Source organism: Hydra viridissima, unplaced genomic scaffold (genome assembly GCF_058129835.1).
Source record: "Hydra viridissima isolate aposymbiotic clone 2 unplaced genomic scaffold, HvirCarnegie_v1 scaffold_5, whole genome shotgun sequence".
NCBI classification, from domain to species: Eukaryota; Metazoa; Cnidaria; class Hydrozoa; order Anthoathecata; family Hydridae; genus Hydra; species Hydra viridissima.
The window spans coordinates 12,660,769-12,678,689 of record NW_028324304.1 but is presented as its reverse complement, the minus strand read 5'-3'; the positions used below and the strand labels follow the sequence as shown (position 1 = coordinate 12,678,689).

At 27.4% G+C, this 17,921-nt stretch overlaps 1 protein-coding gene and 1 pseudogene across 2 annotated transcripts; both read right to left on the bottom strand.

Moving 5' to 3' along the window:
• Positions 1–1,511: 1,511 nt before the first annotated feature.
• Positions 1,512–16,336, bottom strand: LOC145188510 (heterogeneous nuclear ribonucleoprotein A/B-like). 2 transcript variants are annotated; one of them, XR_016452676.1, is made up of 13 exons: positions 16,311–16,336; positions 15,673–15,880; positions 14,979–15,019; positions 14,593–14,677; positions 13,967–14,054; positions 13,828–13,860; positions 7,207–7,302; positions 6,325–6,376; positions 4,228–4,310; positions 4,057–4,105; positions 3,440–3,703; positions 2,411–3,263; positions 1,512–2,071 (listed from the first exon to the last, which is right to left on the bottom strand). XR_016452676.1 is itself a non-coding variant. In XM_090088093.1 (12 exons), exons 2-12 carry the CDS (start codon positions 15,771–15,773, stop codon positions 2,001–2,003), a joined length of 963 nt encoding a protein of 320 aa, XP_089944219.1. In that variant the 5' UTR covers positions 15,774–15,880; positions 16,311–16,332; the 3' UTR covers positions 1,512–2,000. The 2 variants fall into 2 exon arrangements, 1 of the variants encoding a protein (XP_089944219.1); XM_090088093.1 differs by lacking the exon at positions 2,411–3,263 and having other exon boundaries at positions 16,311–16,332.
• On the bottom strand, positions 7,756–10,463 carry LOC149888769 (uncharacterized; annotated as a pseudogene).
• Positions 16,337–17,921: the final 1,585 nt, after the last annotated feature.

Genomic DNA, 17,921 nt, shown 5'->3' with positions numbered 1-17,921 from the left:
TTTTTCTACTTAGAGAAGACTTTGAAATGTTTAGCTTTTCAAAGTCTTGTCCTCCAGCTTGGACTGTAATTTGAAATCTGGTTATAATGGCGATTCGCTTACATCATTAATACTCAGTTGCAGACAAACGCTGTATGTATCAGCAATCTTTTTCGGTTTTTTAGAAGAAATGGAAAGAGTTCTGATTATAAATCAAACTTAGTTGCAACCACTAGAATATTTAAGCTAAAAATTTCTGTAGTCTTCTGATTCTTTATTTTTTTAAACAACGACACCGGTCTTCCCTAGATTTTTGAGCTTGGCATCTTTTTATGCTATGTTTACATGAAAACTGTAAAAAATAAAAATGCTTTACTTAAACTTATATTTACAAAAAAAAATTTAGCATAACGCAAGAAAGTTCATGAAAAAAATAAAATTAGAATAAAAACTATAAAAAAATTTACTTGGAAAACCCGCAGCAGTAATTTGTATGATAATCTAATTTCATAGGGAGTTTGATGAAAAATTTTGTTCTAAGCAAGTCATGCTAGTAAATAATAAAATCTCTTCCGAACACAAACAACAACACAGAAGATTATTTGGTTTCCGAACACAAGAAGATTAGTAAACCAAACATTCTTCTCTTTTTATTCACCTTAGCTTAATCATCGTACAGGCACGAAAAATGATAGATACAAAATTTGAAAACACATATACTGGAGTTCGAAAACGTACTCCAGTAGGACGGCTCAAAGTTATTCCAGTTATTCCAGTAGTTAACTTTTCAATACTTGTGACTCAAACCTGAATTTCAGACAGCATTTCATTGTTTCTGTAACAACGGAACGCCAAATGAAAGTTCTGTTTAAAATTGAAGGGCATTTTTTTAAAAGGAGCTATGTCATTAAATTCATTTGTTAAATTCTAAAATAGATATATAAAGATATAAATGATAAAATTATTTAAATCTTTATATATCTATTTTAGAATATAGAAAAAGTTATTTTTTTAACAACCCTTTAGATAAATAGTTCTTTTTGATTCTATTAAAACTTAAAAAAAACTGGTATTCAATTAGCATTTCAAGTATTCGAAAACTATAACGGAAACTATCGTTTTCAATTTGTCTACTTCAATAATTTTTTGTTTCAGATGAACGTTGTGCTCTTGATTGTTCATGCAATAATGGTTTTCTAGCTGTGCAATAAATAGTTAGAATTTTTACATTTGAAATCTTGGTTGATTTTCAAGTATTTACTGCTTTCAATAAAGCAAGTCATTTTTACGATCGTTTTATCAGATAAAACAACGGTAAAAATAAATATTTTTACTGTTGTTCTATCCACTTATTATCTGTTCAGCTTCGATTGTCACTATTTAAGAGAAAGAAAATTTTTTCGAAAAACCAATAAATAAAAATCAGACTGTAAATAGTTAAGTAAGGTTGGATGTTATGAACAAAACTAATAAATCATTCGTTTATAAGGGGCTCTGAATTGCCTTTAATTAAGAAAAAAACTATCAACATCTTTAACATCATTCTGAAATCTGTTTTATTGTAATTCCAAGTCTAAAGACTTATTACATTTAGGGTCAATTCCGTTCAAAAGCATATAATTCAAAATAACCATTAAAATTTATTTCAGCGAGAATTTCTCACAGTCCTCTTTATTGCGTGTCATTGAAAAAAGTATAAACAAACGAGGGATATTAAACAGAAAGATTCCACACTTAACAACTGAAATTTTCCGCCATAAAAATGATAAAGCTATTGTTCTTTAAAGCATTGCAGAGGTCATTCCTCTTATAAATAGATCAATACTATATGAACAAAATGTACCTAAAAAATTCCTCAGCATCTTTTTTTTTTTAAAAAAAAAACAAAAAAACAAGAAACTTTTATAGCACAACAAAAAAACAAGTGTCTTCTTAAAGTAAAAATTTTAAAAATGCTGAGAAGTTACTTTGTAATAAAAATGTTCTATAGCTGGGCATATCTTAATAGCACCAACATGAATCTAAAACTTTCTAGCGTAGGGTTCGGGTCGTTTAGCGTAAGCTGATGGTACACTGCCACGAGCGCCTTGACCTGAAAACATAAACAAAAACCGATTAAAGAAGTAAAACAACAAATATATTTTTTTATGAAATTCTAAATCTTAATTTGTTTAATCTTGGCAAGATATTGCACCTCAGTGTGCGCAATAAAGTCCATTGAAAATTTTATACCTTAGTTTATGGTATATTGCAAGATGTAAATTTAATATTCAACGAAATATTAGAATTATTAGATTCTAATAGAATATTAGACTCAATATATTCCAACACAATATGTAGTTTATTTATTAAAGTGAGGAATGAACAACTTATTAAAATTTTAAAATAAAACACAAAAGCTTTCCACTTAATTTTCGCTTTCGTTACTTACCACTCAACTTAAGTAGCCAATCCTACGCCAATACTCGAGTAATTCATCGTCCATTATTCGTCGAATTTTTTTTGGGAAATAGGGTCAAATTGAGGGAAATTTACCGGGCAATTATAATTTTTACGACAGTAATAATTTACCATTTTAAATTATTATTTGTATAATATACATGTAGAAAAATAGCTATATGTACAGGTACTTTATGTAAAAACATGTCGCAGTTAAATAATTCTCAACGTATATATGTATACTTTATACACATAAATCTTACACGTTATAAAGCTTTATATTTTTTTTGAGTTGATTTCTCTATGCAAACATTTAAGTATGTTGCAGATGGACATATTTGCTAGAAAAAACACGTCCGCAAAACCGAAACCCAATACAAAGAAAAAGGAAAATATTTTAATTCGTGAAAGCTATAGAAAAAAGTATAATTGAATAATCTAACGGATTTCGGCTTTTAGGACATGCTGGTTGGTGATAAATTGATTAAATATACACCTATAACTTTGGAAAAAAAAAGGGAAGATTATAAATGTACAAAGCCCAACTATTAGCTACAAAAAAAAAAAAAAAAGAAAAAAAAGAAAAGTAATATCATTAAATACATGTGGGTGGGCTTATTATCTTGGGCTAAAACATTAAATAGTAGTTAACTATTACACAAACCCATATTTATAAATTTGTATGATTTAACTATATTGTGCATTTTTATGACAAAATTATGTAAGTTATTTTTTATGGAGTGTAAAGGGGAGAGGATTGAAACAAAAAAGGAGAAGAATAGGGCGCTAAGAGTAGGACCCTTTGGAAGGGCGTGGCGGATGGAATCTCCATACAGGATAACCAACTAAAATAACGAAACAAATATAAAAAAAAAAAAAAAAAAAACAAAATTAGGAGTGTTCTCTTTTAACCCAAATAGAAAACAAAAACAAACATGACCTTAAGAAAACAAATTATGACCTTAAGAAAACTCAAGATATCCATGCAAATGATCATTTAATCCAAGATGTTAAATCTTACCGTGTCTAACGTCTCGTCCTCCATATGGCGTATACAATGATTCTAGAGGTGATTGAGAATATCCTCCTGATAAATGAGGGTATGCTCCAGTTATACCAGATAAACCACCTAGTGCAGCACTGGGATATGCAGTAGAAAGGCTATCGGGGTGAATATAAATGACAGGTTGAGCATATGGTGATGCATATGGGGGAACAGATATACCAGGGTAACCAGGTAATGCAGCACTACCACTTCTGTAACGACTGCCAAGTAAACCAGCATCTTAAATGAAAAAAAATTAAAAATTAAATATGCAAAATAAATTATCAAAACTTTTCAGTAAATTGCCAGGAGAAATTCATTTTTGGTACCATTTGAATAGCTCTATTTAGTATTCAGTTAAAAAATTTAAAAAAAAAAAAACACTTCTCTCTTTAATTGACTTTAATAAAAAAGCTCACTTTTTAAAAATATTGTTTATAAAAGCTTCTTTTTAAAACAATTTTATACAAAAAGAAAATAAAAAAGTTGCTATCAAAATACTATTTCTTCTTTTTCTTCTTTTTTTTTTTTTTTTTCTATATAATAATTTTATTACTTTTGAGAGAGATTAAAGAAAGAAAACAACAAAATACCTTTCATTTCTTCTTGTTGCTGTTTACTAAGGGCTCGTTTTGTTTCCAGCTGAAAATAAATGTTGACAGTATGAGAAGCAGAAAACATAAACCAAATCTTTTGAAAAGAAACTCCTATATTTATATACATTTATAGCACTACTTTTTTCATCTTTTAACAAAAATACTCACTCTTCTTCCAGCTATTTCATGGAATTTATCTTTAACTATCTTATCAACAACACTTTCATTTGCAAATTCGATGAAGCAAAAACCTGTTTTAAAATAATTTTATGTAGAAATTGTGAAAAACCAAAAACCTAAAAAATTCTTTAACTTTAACAATTTTAAGGTTTCCAGCATTTTGAAAGAAAGTAATAAAAAGCAGAATGGTGCTAGTGTTTCATTGTTATAAAAACCAGCATGGTATTAGTGTTTCATAGCTTTAAAAAAGTGTGCTAAATAGGAATAAGGGAATGAATGACAAATTGAACAAAGAAATGAATGATGGAATGGAAAATATATTTTTCAATATTAATCCAAATCAATTGTCAATTCTAAATCAAAAAATCATTTAAAAAATAATTGTTTCTTGTGCTTGAAGAAGCTGAGTATGTTTTGCTGAACTATCACTTCTTTATTGGAAAGTATTCAAACTGTTAAAAAACATGGGGAACCCAAAAAATTTTTGTAATCCAAATTACTTCTTATTTATCAAAGTCCAATTTGCCAACAGAGAATCAACATCTAAGTTTATGATTAGTAAAATTGTCAAAATAAAACATAGTTTGTGACATTCACTTTTCTCTGTTAAAAAAAAAGTAAATATCATTGTAGAGAGATGTTCTTCAGTTTTTCCAGATAACATATACCAACCTGTTTTTCAAAAACTAAAATTTTAAAAACCATAAAAATTCAGATTCCTCTTCAAGCCATTTCACAAAAAACTTAATTTAACTTTAAGCTGAAAAGTAAAATAAGGTAAGTATGGGTATTAAGGCCCACCTTTGTCGAATACGCGGTAAAGAAATGCTGATTTTTTTTGCTGCCAGTGATAAAACCAGATAACTCTAATATTTTAATGTCGAAAAAAAGTTTCACAATTTATTTTTTCCCTAACTTTGGATTAGTGGGCCTTATTACCCGCCGGGCCTTAATACCCATACTTACCTTATAGAAGATTAACTTGTTATCTATTAAAAAGACTTTCAGAGTCTCTGCAATGGATAATTTAAAAATGTAAATTATATGCCCATTGTCAAAGGCTCTGCTGAAACTTTCACCCATGATTCCATGTTGGCATCTGGCTAGGAATGAGTGTAGGAAGCTACTGAAAACCATAGACTTCCTTTCTTTCTGCTTTCTTTTCATTGACAATTGAGAAAGAATGTTGTTAAAAATGAATGTTTTGGCTTCATAATAGTTACGAAGAAAAAAATGAACAGGTCAGAATCTCCTAAAAATACAACAATTACACCTAAAGTCTGTTGCACCTTTTTCTTCAACTATCCTATTACAATTTATTTTGAACAAGCTCCAAAGACTTTAAATCAGCTTGAATCCCATTTGGCAGACAAGAGGACAAAGTAACCATCCAGCAGATAAACTTCAAAATTTAACAGGCTCGAACAGCAAAAAGTTGATTATGCTGAGTTTGCCCAATATTAAAAAAAGGTTTTTTAAAAAATTTTAATTTTTGAACTTCTTTTTTTACCAGATTTTGAGTTTTATATCCCAGTGACCACTGGACTTACGGCTATCAACTTTATTAAAGGTTTTTTTATGTCACTTCATTTTAAGTCCATCGAACAACACAAACTATTTTTACTGCATGTTGTCACAACAAGGATGACTAAAGCAAATTATACAAGAACTTGGCTGGAAAATTCTTTAGTCCTAACTCCATTGGGGTACCACATTTTTATTTTTACACCACTAACAAAATTTTGGAAGTTGATTTAAAAGTAGAATGCTCTTCAAAATTTTCTTGAGTTTTTGATACAAACTGGCATTTAATATCAAATCAAAAATTTACAGCTGGATTAGTCTATTACAAAAAAATACTATTACAAAAAAAAATTAAACTCTCAATCTTGTAAACCCAAATTTTTAGGTCTAATAATAAGATTGTCATCATGGACAACTTTCCTCTAATGTGAGGCAACTTTTAGACTACTGAGTTAAAGGTCCATTTGAGAACTTTCTACAAACAAAACCTTCAAATATATTTTTTAAAAAGTTATATTGCAAATCCTGCCACATAAAGATTTAAATGTAACAAAAAAATACCTCTTCTTTTCTTAGTGTTATGGTCAACTGCAAATTCAATATTATTTTTAATCTGAATAAAAAGAACAAAAGTTTTTTTAAAAAATCTAATTATTTATAAGTATAAATACATTTATGTAAATTTATTTAAAACTAACATATATACAAGTTAACATATACAAATAGTCATATTATCATGTCTTTAAATTGAGAGGTCAAAAACAACAATCAATAGATATCAACTGTTTTGTCTTTAAAACTCTAAAATTACTTAAAATACTTGTTAAAAAATTGTTACTTTTAACTATTCCTCTATGTAAAGTTAACAACTAAATATAAGTTAAACTTGCCAAGTAAAATATTACTTTAGAATTAATTTTCCAATTCAAAATAAATTTCTAAACATCCCTTACTACCAATAACAATCCCTAACTAACCAACTTTGTCCTGGAAATAAATCGCCTAAATAGCCTAAGAATGCTATCTACAGATTATAGCAAAAAACTTTCTTAGAAACTCCACTATGAAGTTGAAAGCAACTATTTTTTCCCCCACAAACACCTGAGTGAAATATCTTTTTTAAATAAACGGGTATAGTTAACTCTTTAAGTTGGAAAATTTTAAAACAGCTGAAATTTTCAATGAAAGAGTCCAGCTACTCAAATAATTAAAATCATTTACAAGTTTATTTAAAGATTAAAAATACCAATAGTTATAATGATTTTATATTTGCAATGTAGAAGGAAAAGAGAAAATTTGTCAACCTAGTTTTTCTGAAAAAAATGAATAATTTAAGGGATTTCTTCAATGTTATCAATAACTTTTAATATATTGTCTATGTAAACAGTATAAAAAAAAAAAAAAAAAAAAAAAAAAAAATGCTTCTCAATAACAGTAACATACTTCACCAAACTGTGAAAAATATTCTCTTAGTTTCTCTTCTGTTGTTTCTGTTTGGAGTCCACCAACGAATATCTTTTTAGTTCGTTGTTCTGGTTTCTAGAAATAAAATCAGAAACATTAATTTTAAATATTATAAAAATAGAAGCAAAAATGATAAAAACTAATTTCAGCAAACACAGAAATTGCTACTCAAAAAAACTACAAATGATAAGCTACAAACTTATTTCCTAATTTTAGTTAAACCATGGCCTACTTTATTTATACGGCCGGATATTTTGCATTTTGAAAAAAAAAATAGAAGGCCAGTTTTCAAAATCGTAATGTTTCGAAAACTTAAGACTTTTTGAATATTTTCAAATGTATTTTACTTTCTAAATTTAAAAAGTTGACAAAAGTAGTTTATATTCATAAATTTAGATACTAAACGAATATTATATAAGAAATAAATAAATAAAAAGATATCAAAACAAGCCTTTATTTTAAAACTTAGAATTTAAGTAAACAGACACAATTTAAAAAACAAGAATATTTATATAAAATCTTTAAATCTTTTTATTTTTTCATCAAAATAAAAAATTGTATTATATATAATTTATTGAGTTTTTACAAATTTTCTCTTTTTAAAAGATTTTACATGATCAACAGCTACTTCGCTGGTAGAGATAATTCTTTTATTATTAAGAAAAATGTTGATAACAATTCTTCCAGCAAGTTTTATCCCAGTTTTCTCATGCATGGGACAAGAAAAAGTCTGAAAAGAGTCACAAAAGTGATTTAACAAATATTCTAAAGCTTGTCGTGCATGTAAATTAAATTTCTTTATTTGTTATAAGAGTAGTCAATCATAGCAAACGATGTGCAAACATAATCCAAAAGTTATGGTGAAGGAATAGTGAGACCACCCCTAAAAATAATTGTTAAATAAGTATGATCAGGATTGCTTTCATCAATATTAGCACAACATAAAAATTCTTGGCAACATGTACCAAAGCGTTTTTTTAGTTTCTTTGCTATATATCCAGCAATATGAGCACCTACTTCTCTACTTTCTGGTGCTAGATTCATGATTTCTGGAGTACACTGAGTTGTATCGATATCAAGAAGAAAGTTTTTCAAATCTGTTAAATTATTTTCTGACTCGAGTGGTACTTTCAAACTATCATCAAAGTTAATACTTTCTCTAACTATACTTTTGATTTTTAATATTTTTTCAGAAATAGTGACATCTTTTAAACCAACCAAAAATCTTCCACCACTCATTTGTCTATATTGTCCAAATCTCCTTTTTAACTAATCACTTTGAAACCTCCCAGTTAAAACAAAGTTATATCTGTCATTAAGTGAGTCCTCAATCAATGAGGCATGACAATTAAGTGTTCTTATCAATGCTGCAGCTGTTTGAGCACTTAAAGTAAACTTCTCACAGTTTGGTACCTTTTGCAATTGCCAAGCTTAAATCCAGTGTGCCATTTCCCTAAGAAATTCAGGTTTTTTATCTCCAGAAACAACTGCATTACCTAAAATATTACACGTTGAATACTGACTTTTTGAATTTGATAAAACCCAACATTTGTAAAATAATGTCAAAAAATCTGCACTACTTTTAAGATCAGGGAAATATGAGTGAATTGCTGCAGAAGTAGTTACATTAAAAATTGCAAGCGCTAAAGAAACATTTTGTTTAAAATTGCCTGGATGTAATACTTTCATTGTTATTTTTGGTGCTTTATGCAAACCAGCATCAAGAGCGAGGTCTTTTTTCATAAATATTGTGGAAGGTGCTCCATTTTATTTCTCCAACACATACAATTATAGGATCTTTAAATCCATCAAACTTAAAATCAGGAAATAAAAATCTTTTACAATTTAACAAATTATTTCTGATATTTTTAATAAGATGTACAACATTGAAACAAAGGTAAATCTTTTTTAGATTGTAAATAAAAAACAAATCTTCAGCTTGTTGATTTGATGCACAAAGGATTTTTTTGAAACAAGAAACATTAGAGGAATGGTTGTCACACACAATAACTCTAACATTAAATTCACATTCAGTAAGAATATGAAGACATTCAAAAATTTCTTCTTTCAACCATTCAGCATTGATTGTTTTTTTAGGTGATGATTTAATCACATATGGAATGTTTTGTTTCAGGCCAACTATCATAAAACAAACTATTCCATTATACAATTCTCCAGACTCATCACTACCAATCATCTCTCCACCAAAATACTCTTCACATTTTTGCAAGTACATTTCATCAAAAATCAAGCAAATGTCTTGAGATATCTTCCCTTCTAATTTTAAATGTTTTGCACAACTTAGAGCATCAATATTTCCACTAGTTATTTTTTTAAGTAAAGATATTGATGGTAAAGGCAATTCTTCACGCAAAAGTTGGTATGACTGAGTAGAAGTATATCGTAACATCAGTGAATACTTTATAATTTTAGCTGAAAAAATAGGTTTCTTCATATATTTAATTTGCTGTAATTCAGTCAATATAGATGAAAATTGTTCAGCTTGTGATTTAATGTAGGTAGGAAAAATTATAAAGCATACTTTTACGAGATAAACAACAATCTCTTCCATGATGAAACCACTGAGGCAAAGGCAGGGGTGAACCTTTGTAAAATAATTTAACATGCATCTCATTGTTTATGCGAATGCACTCTGTAACTTCAGGAATAGATAAAGTACTATGAATCAATTTATAAAAAATTACATGATCATCATACTTCAAGAATGAAAAACCATCTGGAGCAATACTTTCAGTAATATCATCAAAGTTATTAACCAAATCACTCAATAAAAACTGTCCATATTGATCTGGCTGAAATATTCTTTTAGTTGGTGATTTTCTTAACGAATTGGAAGATTTTATAAGTTGTGATGGACTTTCTTCAGGGAAATTTGTGCAATCCAAAATAGTTGGAAAAGTTTTTTATTAATCGAAAACGTTGATTCGTATTACCTTTCTTATAATATTTATGCATATTACGGAAGAATTAGTAGATGTCCAATCTTTTCTATTTAGCAATTAAATCCAATTTTTTTTCAACTCTTCATTTTTGGAAACGAAAATACTACTGTAGATACATCATAATTTGAACGACAATTCACAATACAACATTTGTTAACCATATTCTTTGAAACTCCAGTTGCTCCTTTAAAAATGCCTCACGAAAAAACTGGCCTTCTATTTTTTTTTTCAAAATGTAAAATATCCGGGGAGTATAGATAAAGTAGGCCATGGTTAAACTTATAAATGTAGTTTCAGCTTGAATTAAAGATAGAATCAACCACATACAGATTGCCAAATTACTATTTTACAAGTTTAATTATGTATTAAATCTTATTTCTATAATTAAGCAAAACAACTGAAGAGAGGACAGTAGCAATGAAAAAGTTCTTCTTCTGAAGTTAGAAATAAATAAAAAATGATTCGAGGTTCAAAATCATCTTTATATTGTTTTTATTTTTTTCTCTGGACAGTACCTTTAATGCAATCTAGAATCAAAAACAGTTTAATTGAATGAAAGAATGAGGAGAATATTTTATTTTTTTGGAAATTGAACTCATGACAAGTGCTTAATTCCCTTTATATAAAACAAACAAAACTATAAACAGTTATAAACAAAAGACTACACATCAAAAGGCCAGGAATTTCATTTCAGTCCAATTTCAAAATGTTATTATTCAAACTATTTCTTTAAGTTGTTTTATTCTAAGAATACTTTATGAAAAAAGAAAAAACTATTTTATGTAAATTTATTTTTCTTATTAATTCTTATAACAATAATTATGTACTAAAACTATCTAATTATCTATCTAGTTAAGATTAATTAATGGATACTAAATAGTTTCCGGGAAGTGACTAGCAAAGCATGTGAGAGGAGACCAAAGCTATTCCAAAAAATAATTTTGTCTGAATATTTTTCAAAAACAAAAGTTTAATCACACCACCATTCTAATTTACTTAACTATTTTTAAGTTCATATAATTTACTTAACTATTTTGATTTAACAAAAAAAATGCATCACTCTAAAATTTAATGCTTTTTAACAATCTTTACATTTTAAAAAACAACTAATATCATTAAGTAAAAAAAAGTTTTATATTTACTGTAATAAATTGTCATTGTAACTTTCGTAAGAAATTTTCTTGAGAAATTTAGCTTGAATTTTCTTGAAAAAAAAAATTTTCTTGAGAAATTTAGCTTGAATTTTAGTAAAGTTACTATTACAAACAGCTATAAGTTCATATAATTAAAAAATAAAAGAGAATATTTTTAGATTAAGAATAATAAGTCAACGGTTTTGTAGTCAGTAACTTTTAGTAGTTTAAAAGATCAACTATATATGGCCTATATTCCCAGTCAGATGAAGACTAAACACTCAAAGTGGTTTTGCACTTGTTAATGAATGTTAAGAATCTAAATTGAATGAAAAAATCTTAATTGAAAAAATATCATCTAGACATTAACACAATTCCAACAAGTAAAATTCAATTTGATTGTATGTTTAAAACAAAAACCAGTCATGTATAAGATTCTTATATTATACTTATTAGCTAATACTGAGCAACTTTGATAGGTTTGTTATAGAAAAATACAATTTAATTAATACTAGATTGCTGACTTTAAACATTTACTTATAGCTTTTTTTTAAAATTTTATCATTTTTAATGAGATGATTTTACTGAAAAAAAAAAAATACACTAAGGTTTTAAACATTTAAAATGACAAGTTAAATGGGAATAATTAAACTAATACACTTTTCTTAATTGGGTAAATTGTAAAGACACATAGTTTTTCTATACTAAGGGCCTGTTTATATGGAAAGTGGGCTGGCTCGGCAAACGAGCCAGCTCGTTTGCCGAGATATCGACGTCATCAATATTTTAACTTAATTTTATTTTGTGTTTATATGAATAAACGAGCTGGCCTGGATAGCGATTTGGGCTAGTTCGTTTATTCATATAAATGTAAAATAAAATTAAGTTGAAATAAGGACGACGTTGAGATCTCGGCAAACGGGCTGGCTCATTTGCCGAGCCAGCCCGGTTTCCATATAAACAGGCCCTAAGACTGATTAATAAGAAGTGAGTGATAACAGCTTGTTTCTTCTTGAAAACAAACATATAACTCATAACAGATTTATTAGCAAGAATCTAATTAAACAAAGATCACTTATCATATAGAATAATAACTAATTAAATTAATTGGAAAAAAAAGTTGAAGAACTTGAAAAATAGTTTTTAGGAAAACATCGTAGAAAACTTTTAAAAAAAAAAAAAACATCTACAACAAAGTAAAGTCCAAAGAAAAGGGTGCTTGAAATTAAAAAATAAATGAATAAATGGTTCATGAAAGATTGCTGAAGACCCCGAAGTGTACTTTAGACCATGTTCACAATATGTTTGACCTGAAGTATATTAACAACATGGCATATTATACACAAGGATTTAGCTTTGAAGACATATAAGGTTCAAATAACACAGGAACTAAAGCTATTAGATCATTTAAAATGTTGTTCTTTTGTCAATTTCATCAATAAATAAGCCGATTTTTTTCACAAAATCATGTTTTCTGATTAGACACATTTCGAACTTGGTGGCTATGTTAGTAAACAAAATTACCTTATCTGAAGTGAGGAAAATCTACAAATTATTCATGAAAAACCTATAGATCCTAAATAAGTCACTGTATGGTGTAAATTATGGTCAGGTAGTAAAATTGGATCCTACTTCTTTGAAAGTGCTGCTGGTGAAGCTGTAACTGTTAATGTGATCAATATTATTGAATGATAACTGATTTTTTGTGACCTAAATTAATATTTATCTAGAGAACATATAATTTCAACAGGGATGCACTAAACCTCATTTTGTTAATGAAGCGATCACTTTATTGTGCACAAAACTTCCTGGGTGTGTTATCAGCAGAAATGGGGATGTTAATTGGCCACCAAGATCATGTGATTTATCACTATTGGATTATTTTCTTTGGAGTTATGTGAAAAGCCAGGTCTATAAGAGTAATCCAGTTGATTTCTGAACTTAAGGATGAAATTATTTGTGCCATTGTTGAGATAGAGCCTCAACTATGTCAAAAAATCTAAATAAGAGTGGATGTCTGCAAGAGGAGGCCATATGGCAGATTGTTTTTCATATACAAATGTCATAACCGATACTTCAATTAACAATAAAATGTCTTTGAAAACGAATGAAAGTTATGTATTTTACTAATTCTTAAAAAAAAAAAAACAATTTGAAACACCCTGTAGACAAAGTTCATTAACAAGGAAACAAGTTTGTAGGTTTCATAAGAAACTTTTAATTTATATTTTCTGTAAAATATTACTTATTACTTTTAATGAAAAAAAATCATTAAACAATATTTAAAGATTCCAAAACAAAAAAAATATTAGAATTAACGAGTAGCATCAGTCAAATATAGAAAATTAATCTTAATTGATATGTTCAAAAAAGAAAAACAGAAATAATATTTAATAAAAAAGCAAAAACAGATGAAATAATAATTAATAGAAAAGTAAAAATAGATGAACCAATTCCCACTGTTCTCTTAATAACAAACACAAAAACTTTTCAAATTTACTTACTACACCCATCGGACATGCTGACTTGGGATCAATCTACAAAATAAAAAAAAGAACCATTTTTTAACCATTTTTTCAAAGAAATTAAGAACTTATTATTATTAGACAGAAGAATCACATAAAAATAAAGATCTTTTCTCACTTTAGATCCATCTAATATATGTGGTTCAGTTTGATTTAGTACTTCATCAGCAGATTCTTGTGTGGCAAACTTTACAAAAGCAAATCCCCTAAAGATGTAAAAAAAATTTGATGTAAACACAAATTTAATAAAATACTTAATTCTAAGTGTGAGAATTACTATATTAAAGTGAAAAATTTTATTATACAATAATAAAAAAAAATGTTTAGGAGAAAATACTGAATATAAATTAAAATATTTAACCTAATTAGAGACATAAAGGAGTAAATTAAACATTACAAAATATGGAATAATTTTTAACTATTTTAGCTTCCAATTAGTTAATTTAGAATGCTCTTAAGTTAAGACTTACAAAAGTTTCTTTCCAGGAATATCCAGGAATACTTGTATTTTTTTTAGATTATTCCTTTATGGGAATTATCTCAACTCAAAAAATATATTTTCTTTACTTGTTTCAAATAGCATTTGCATAGTAATTAGTATATCTTAAGAAATATATTGCACTACATGGTATTAGTATATCTTAAAGAATATGTTCACCACACAGTAAAAAAATTTTAACAACAATGAATACCTTTTATGAAGATGTATACTCTTAACATAATTTACATGCTACAAATATATACCTATGTTTATTCAAATCCTCTTTGTTTCTTTTTAAATTGACACTTTCAACCTCACCAAACTTTTCGAAGTAGTTTCGTAGAGACTCTAAAAATATACAAGAAATTGTTTGCTTTTTGTTACATTAAAAAAATACACAAAATTAAATGTTTTTAACCATTAAAAATGTTAATGAAAAATTCTTTTACTTAAAATCAAAAACATCTTTGTTCTCTTTTTGCAATCAAAATCAAGTGCAAATATTTAAAAAATTTAAGTTATGTTTTAGTTTTTACACACATATTTATCTATACAGACACTGTAAAAAATGTTTACTTTAAAAATAATGGTTTAACTATATTTAACTAAATGTTTCAATAATAAAAGTATTCAACTACTCTAAGGTTACCTTCAGTTGTGTCCCAGGCCAACCCACCAACAAACAACTTTCTAAAAGTAAAAAAATGTTATGGTACAAACCCTTACATGTTTTTAATTTCTACTAATTGTAAAGCTTGATTTTTCTGGATTTTTTTTTTAAATAAAGTTGTGCAGGTTATTTCCTTTTCATTATTTCCCTAATTAAATTTTTTTGAGGATTGAATTACAAATAGCTAAAGCCAGCCTTTAACTAAAAGTTTGCATTAAAATTAAAGCCATCAGATTTTCTTTAAAATTGTAACAGGTTTAACAGCTTTATACTTCCAAAACTAAGCACTAGAACTTTATGAACTAAAATTTATCAAAATTGTAAAAAAAAACCTTGAAAGGTAAAATTCTTAGACTATGAGTAAACTAAAAATTTTCTTTCTCCATGTTTATTTTGTGTATTATAGAAAGTTCATATTTAAATTATAGATTTTTTTTATATGGTAAAAATCCAAAAACCGGCAGAGTATAAGCTTCTTCCTTAACTAAAGTTCAAAGCTAGTTCAACATAAGTTGGATTCATTTATTTTCAAGTTTTTTAGTTTATGAACCTGAGTAATGTTTATCTTTGGAAAGCATTGCAGTCTGAAATAGTTTAATAGTCTATATTTTAATCAAATACCCATAAAATATAGCACTGAAAGCTTTATGATTATATAAAAATATGCAGCTACCCTTCATTATTATCACTACTTTGAGGAACTGGATAATTCATATTTTGTCTGGAAAACGTTGTATTATTGCTGTTGTTGTATTCAGTGTTATAGCCGGCCATATTGTTTGGTACTTTCGGATCGTGTGTTGAAGTTTCATCTACCACAATGCACTGCAGAGTTTGGTGCGGAGGAGAAGGTTGTTAATCCGGGTATAATGCAAACAAACCTGGGTTCAAGCAGGAAAATAGAGCTAACTCATATGTGAATATGTAAAATATGTATTATAAGCATGCTTTTATATATTCATGTATATACAGAATATTGAAAAGAGAAGTTGTATTAAAACTGATATTAATAAACTCAAAGTTTATACGTATAGCATATGGCTTAAAACTTTGTAAAAACAAAAACAGACTTTATAATGAACAACATTATGCAAAAATACATAAAGAACGAATTCTAAAAAATCAAGAAAGTATAGCAAGTATATTAGTTATATAAAAAAAGTTATATAAAAAAAGTTATATAAAAAAAGTTATATAAGAATTATATAAGAATTATAAAAACTTTATAGTAAATTCATTAAGTAATAAAGTTTACGGTCCGATCAGGCTGATATTTAAAAAAAAAAAAAAAAAAAAAAAAAAAAGCACTACACCCCAGCTGCGTTGGACACTCAGCTTGATTATAGAAATCAAACTTGGAGCATTTCATCCAATGAATTGAAGAAAACCGATGGACACATTTTTTATTAAATTATTTATATTAATTTTTTATTTCGACTCACCTGGTCTACAATGAGAAAACACTCATAGGCATGAAAACGCAGTATTAAAGTTTGATGTGTCTTTCGTTCGTTGGTGATTTCATTATTTATCAAGCTTGTTTACATTATTTATGGCAAAATATTTTAACGACCTGCATTTAAGAATTTCAAGAAAATATTCAAATATTTCGATAAAGTTTTGTTTGTAATTTGCGCGTGTTTAACTTGTTCGCGGGGCTAACATACTCAGCCTTCACCGGAGTGTGAAGTAAGGAAAGCTTTAAAACTAAACGTTAAGTATTTTGAAATTGTAACAATAAGATTCTTTTTTGTCTCTTTGAAATGACATAAAGAAAAGATTTTCAATCGGATTTGATTTGGGATAATTGAGTAATAGTAAATTAATACTAAAAAACTATCTAATACTAAAAAACAAAAATGCCTGTCTTTAGAGGCTATAGACATACTCAAATGTACAGACCAGGGGGCGTTCAACTCTCTTTTCCTTTATTAAACGGGCAGCAAAATTTTTTAAGCATAAAGTTTTGATAAGTTCAATTTAACAAATAATTTCATATTATATATATATATATATATATATATATATATATATATATATATATATATATATATATATATATATATATATATATATATATATATACAAGCAGAATGATATATAGTATTAACAATAAAATGTTAAATTATGTTTACAAAAATCAAAATGATTTTTTGACATTTTCTTTTAATTCATTAGTTTTTACTCAAAAAAGGTTAGTTAAATCACTCAACCTATTTCAATATAGTTATAAATTTGAACAATTATAAATTTAAAATTAGTTGAAATATTTTTTTGGTACAGAAAAACAAGCCAGATGAAAATATTTATTATTTAAGTAAGCAGTGCGCTGCATGAGAATATTAGATGGGCCGCAGTTTGACCCATGGGCCGCAGATTAAACACCCTTGGTATAGGCTATACGAACTTTACAACAATAAAATATTGATGTTCTAAACCAAATTTATTTTGCCGTTTTTTTTTCTGTAACATAACTTTCTCTCTAAATAAATTTTCTTTTAAACGAAATCTCAATAAGACGAATCATTTTTATGAATGCTCTTTGGGGCTTGTTATATCAAGATGTTATATCATATTCACTGTTTATGCAATTTTAACACTTTAAAAAAAATAATTTGTAAGAATAACGTGAGAAAATAAAACCACTTCTTCCGCCTTAGATCTATAGAGTCTATAGGGTCTAAAGTCTGATTACATCTGGAATGAATGGAAGTAATATTGAACTGAACAGAATTTTGTGCTGGACCACAGGTCTTTAATGTTTAAAGAAATTGATAAAAGAATCTATATTTTGATCAATTTGAACAATAAAAACGCGTTTGCAAGATCAGTTCATCCTCTTCATCCTTCTTTGCCATCTCATCAAGCTCGTTCCAAACCTTTTCGTTTAAATATTGATTTTACAAAACCAAATAATAGAAT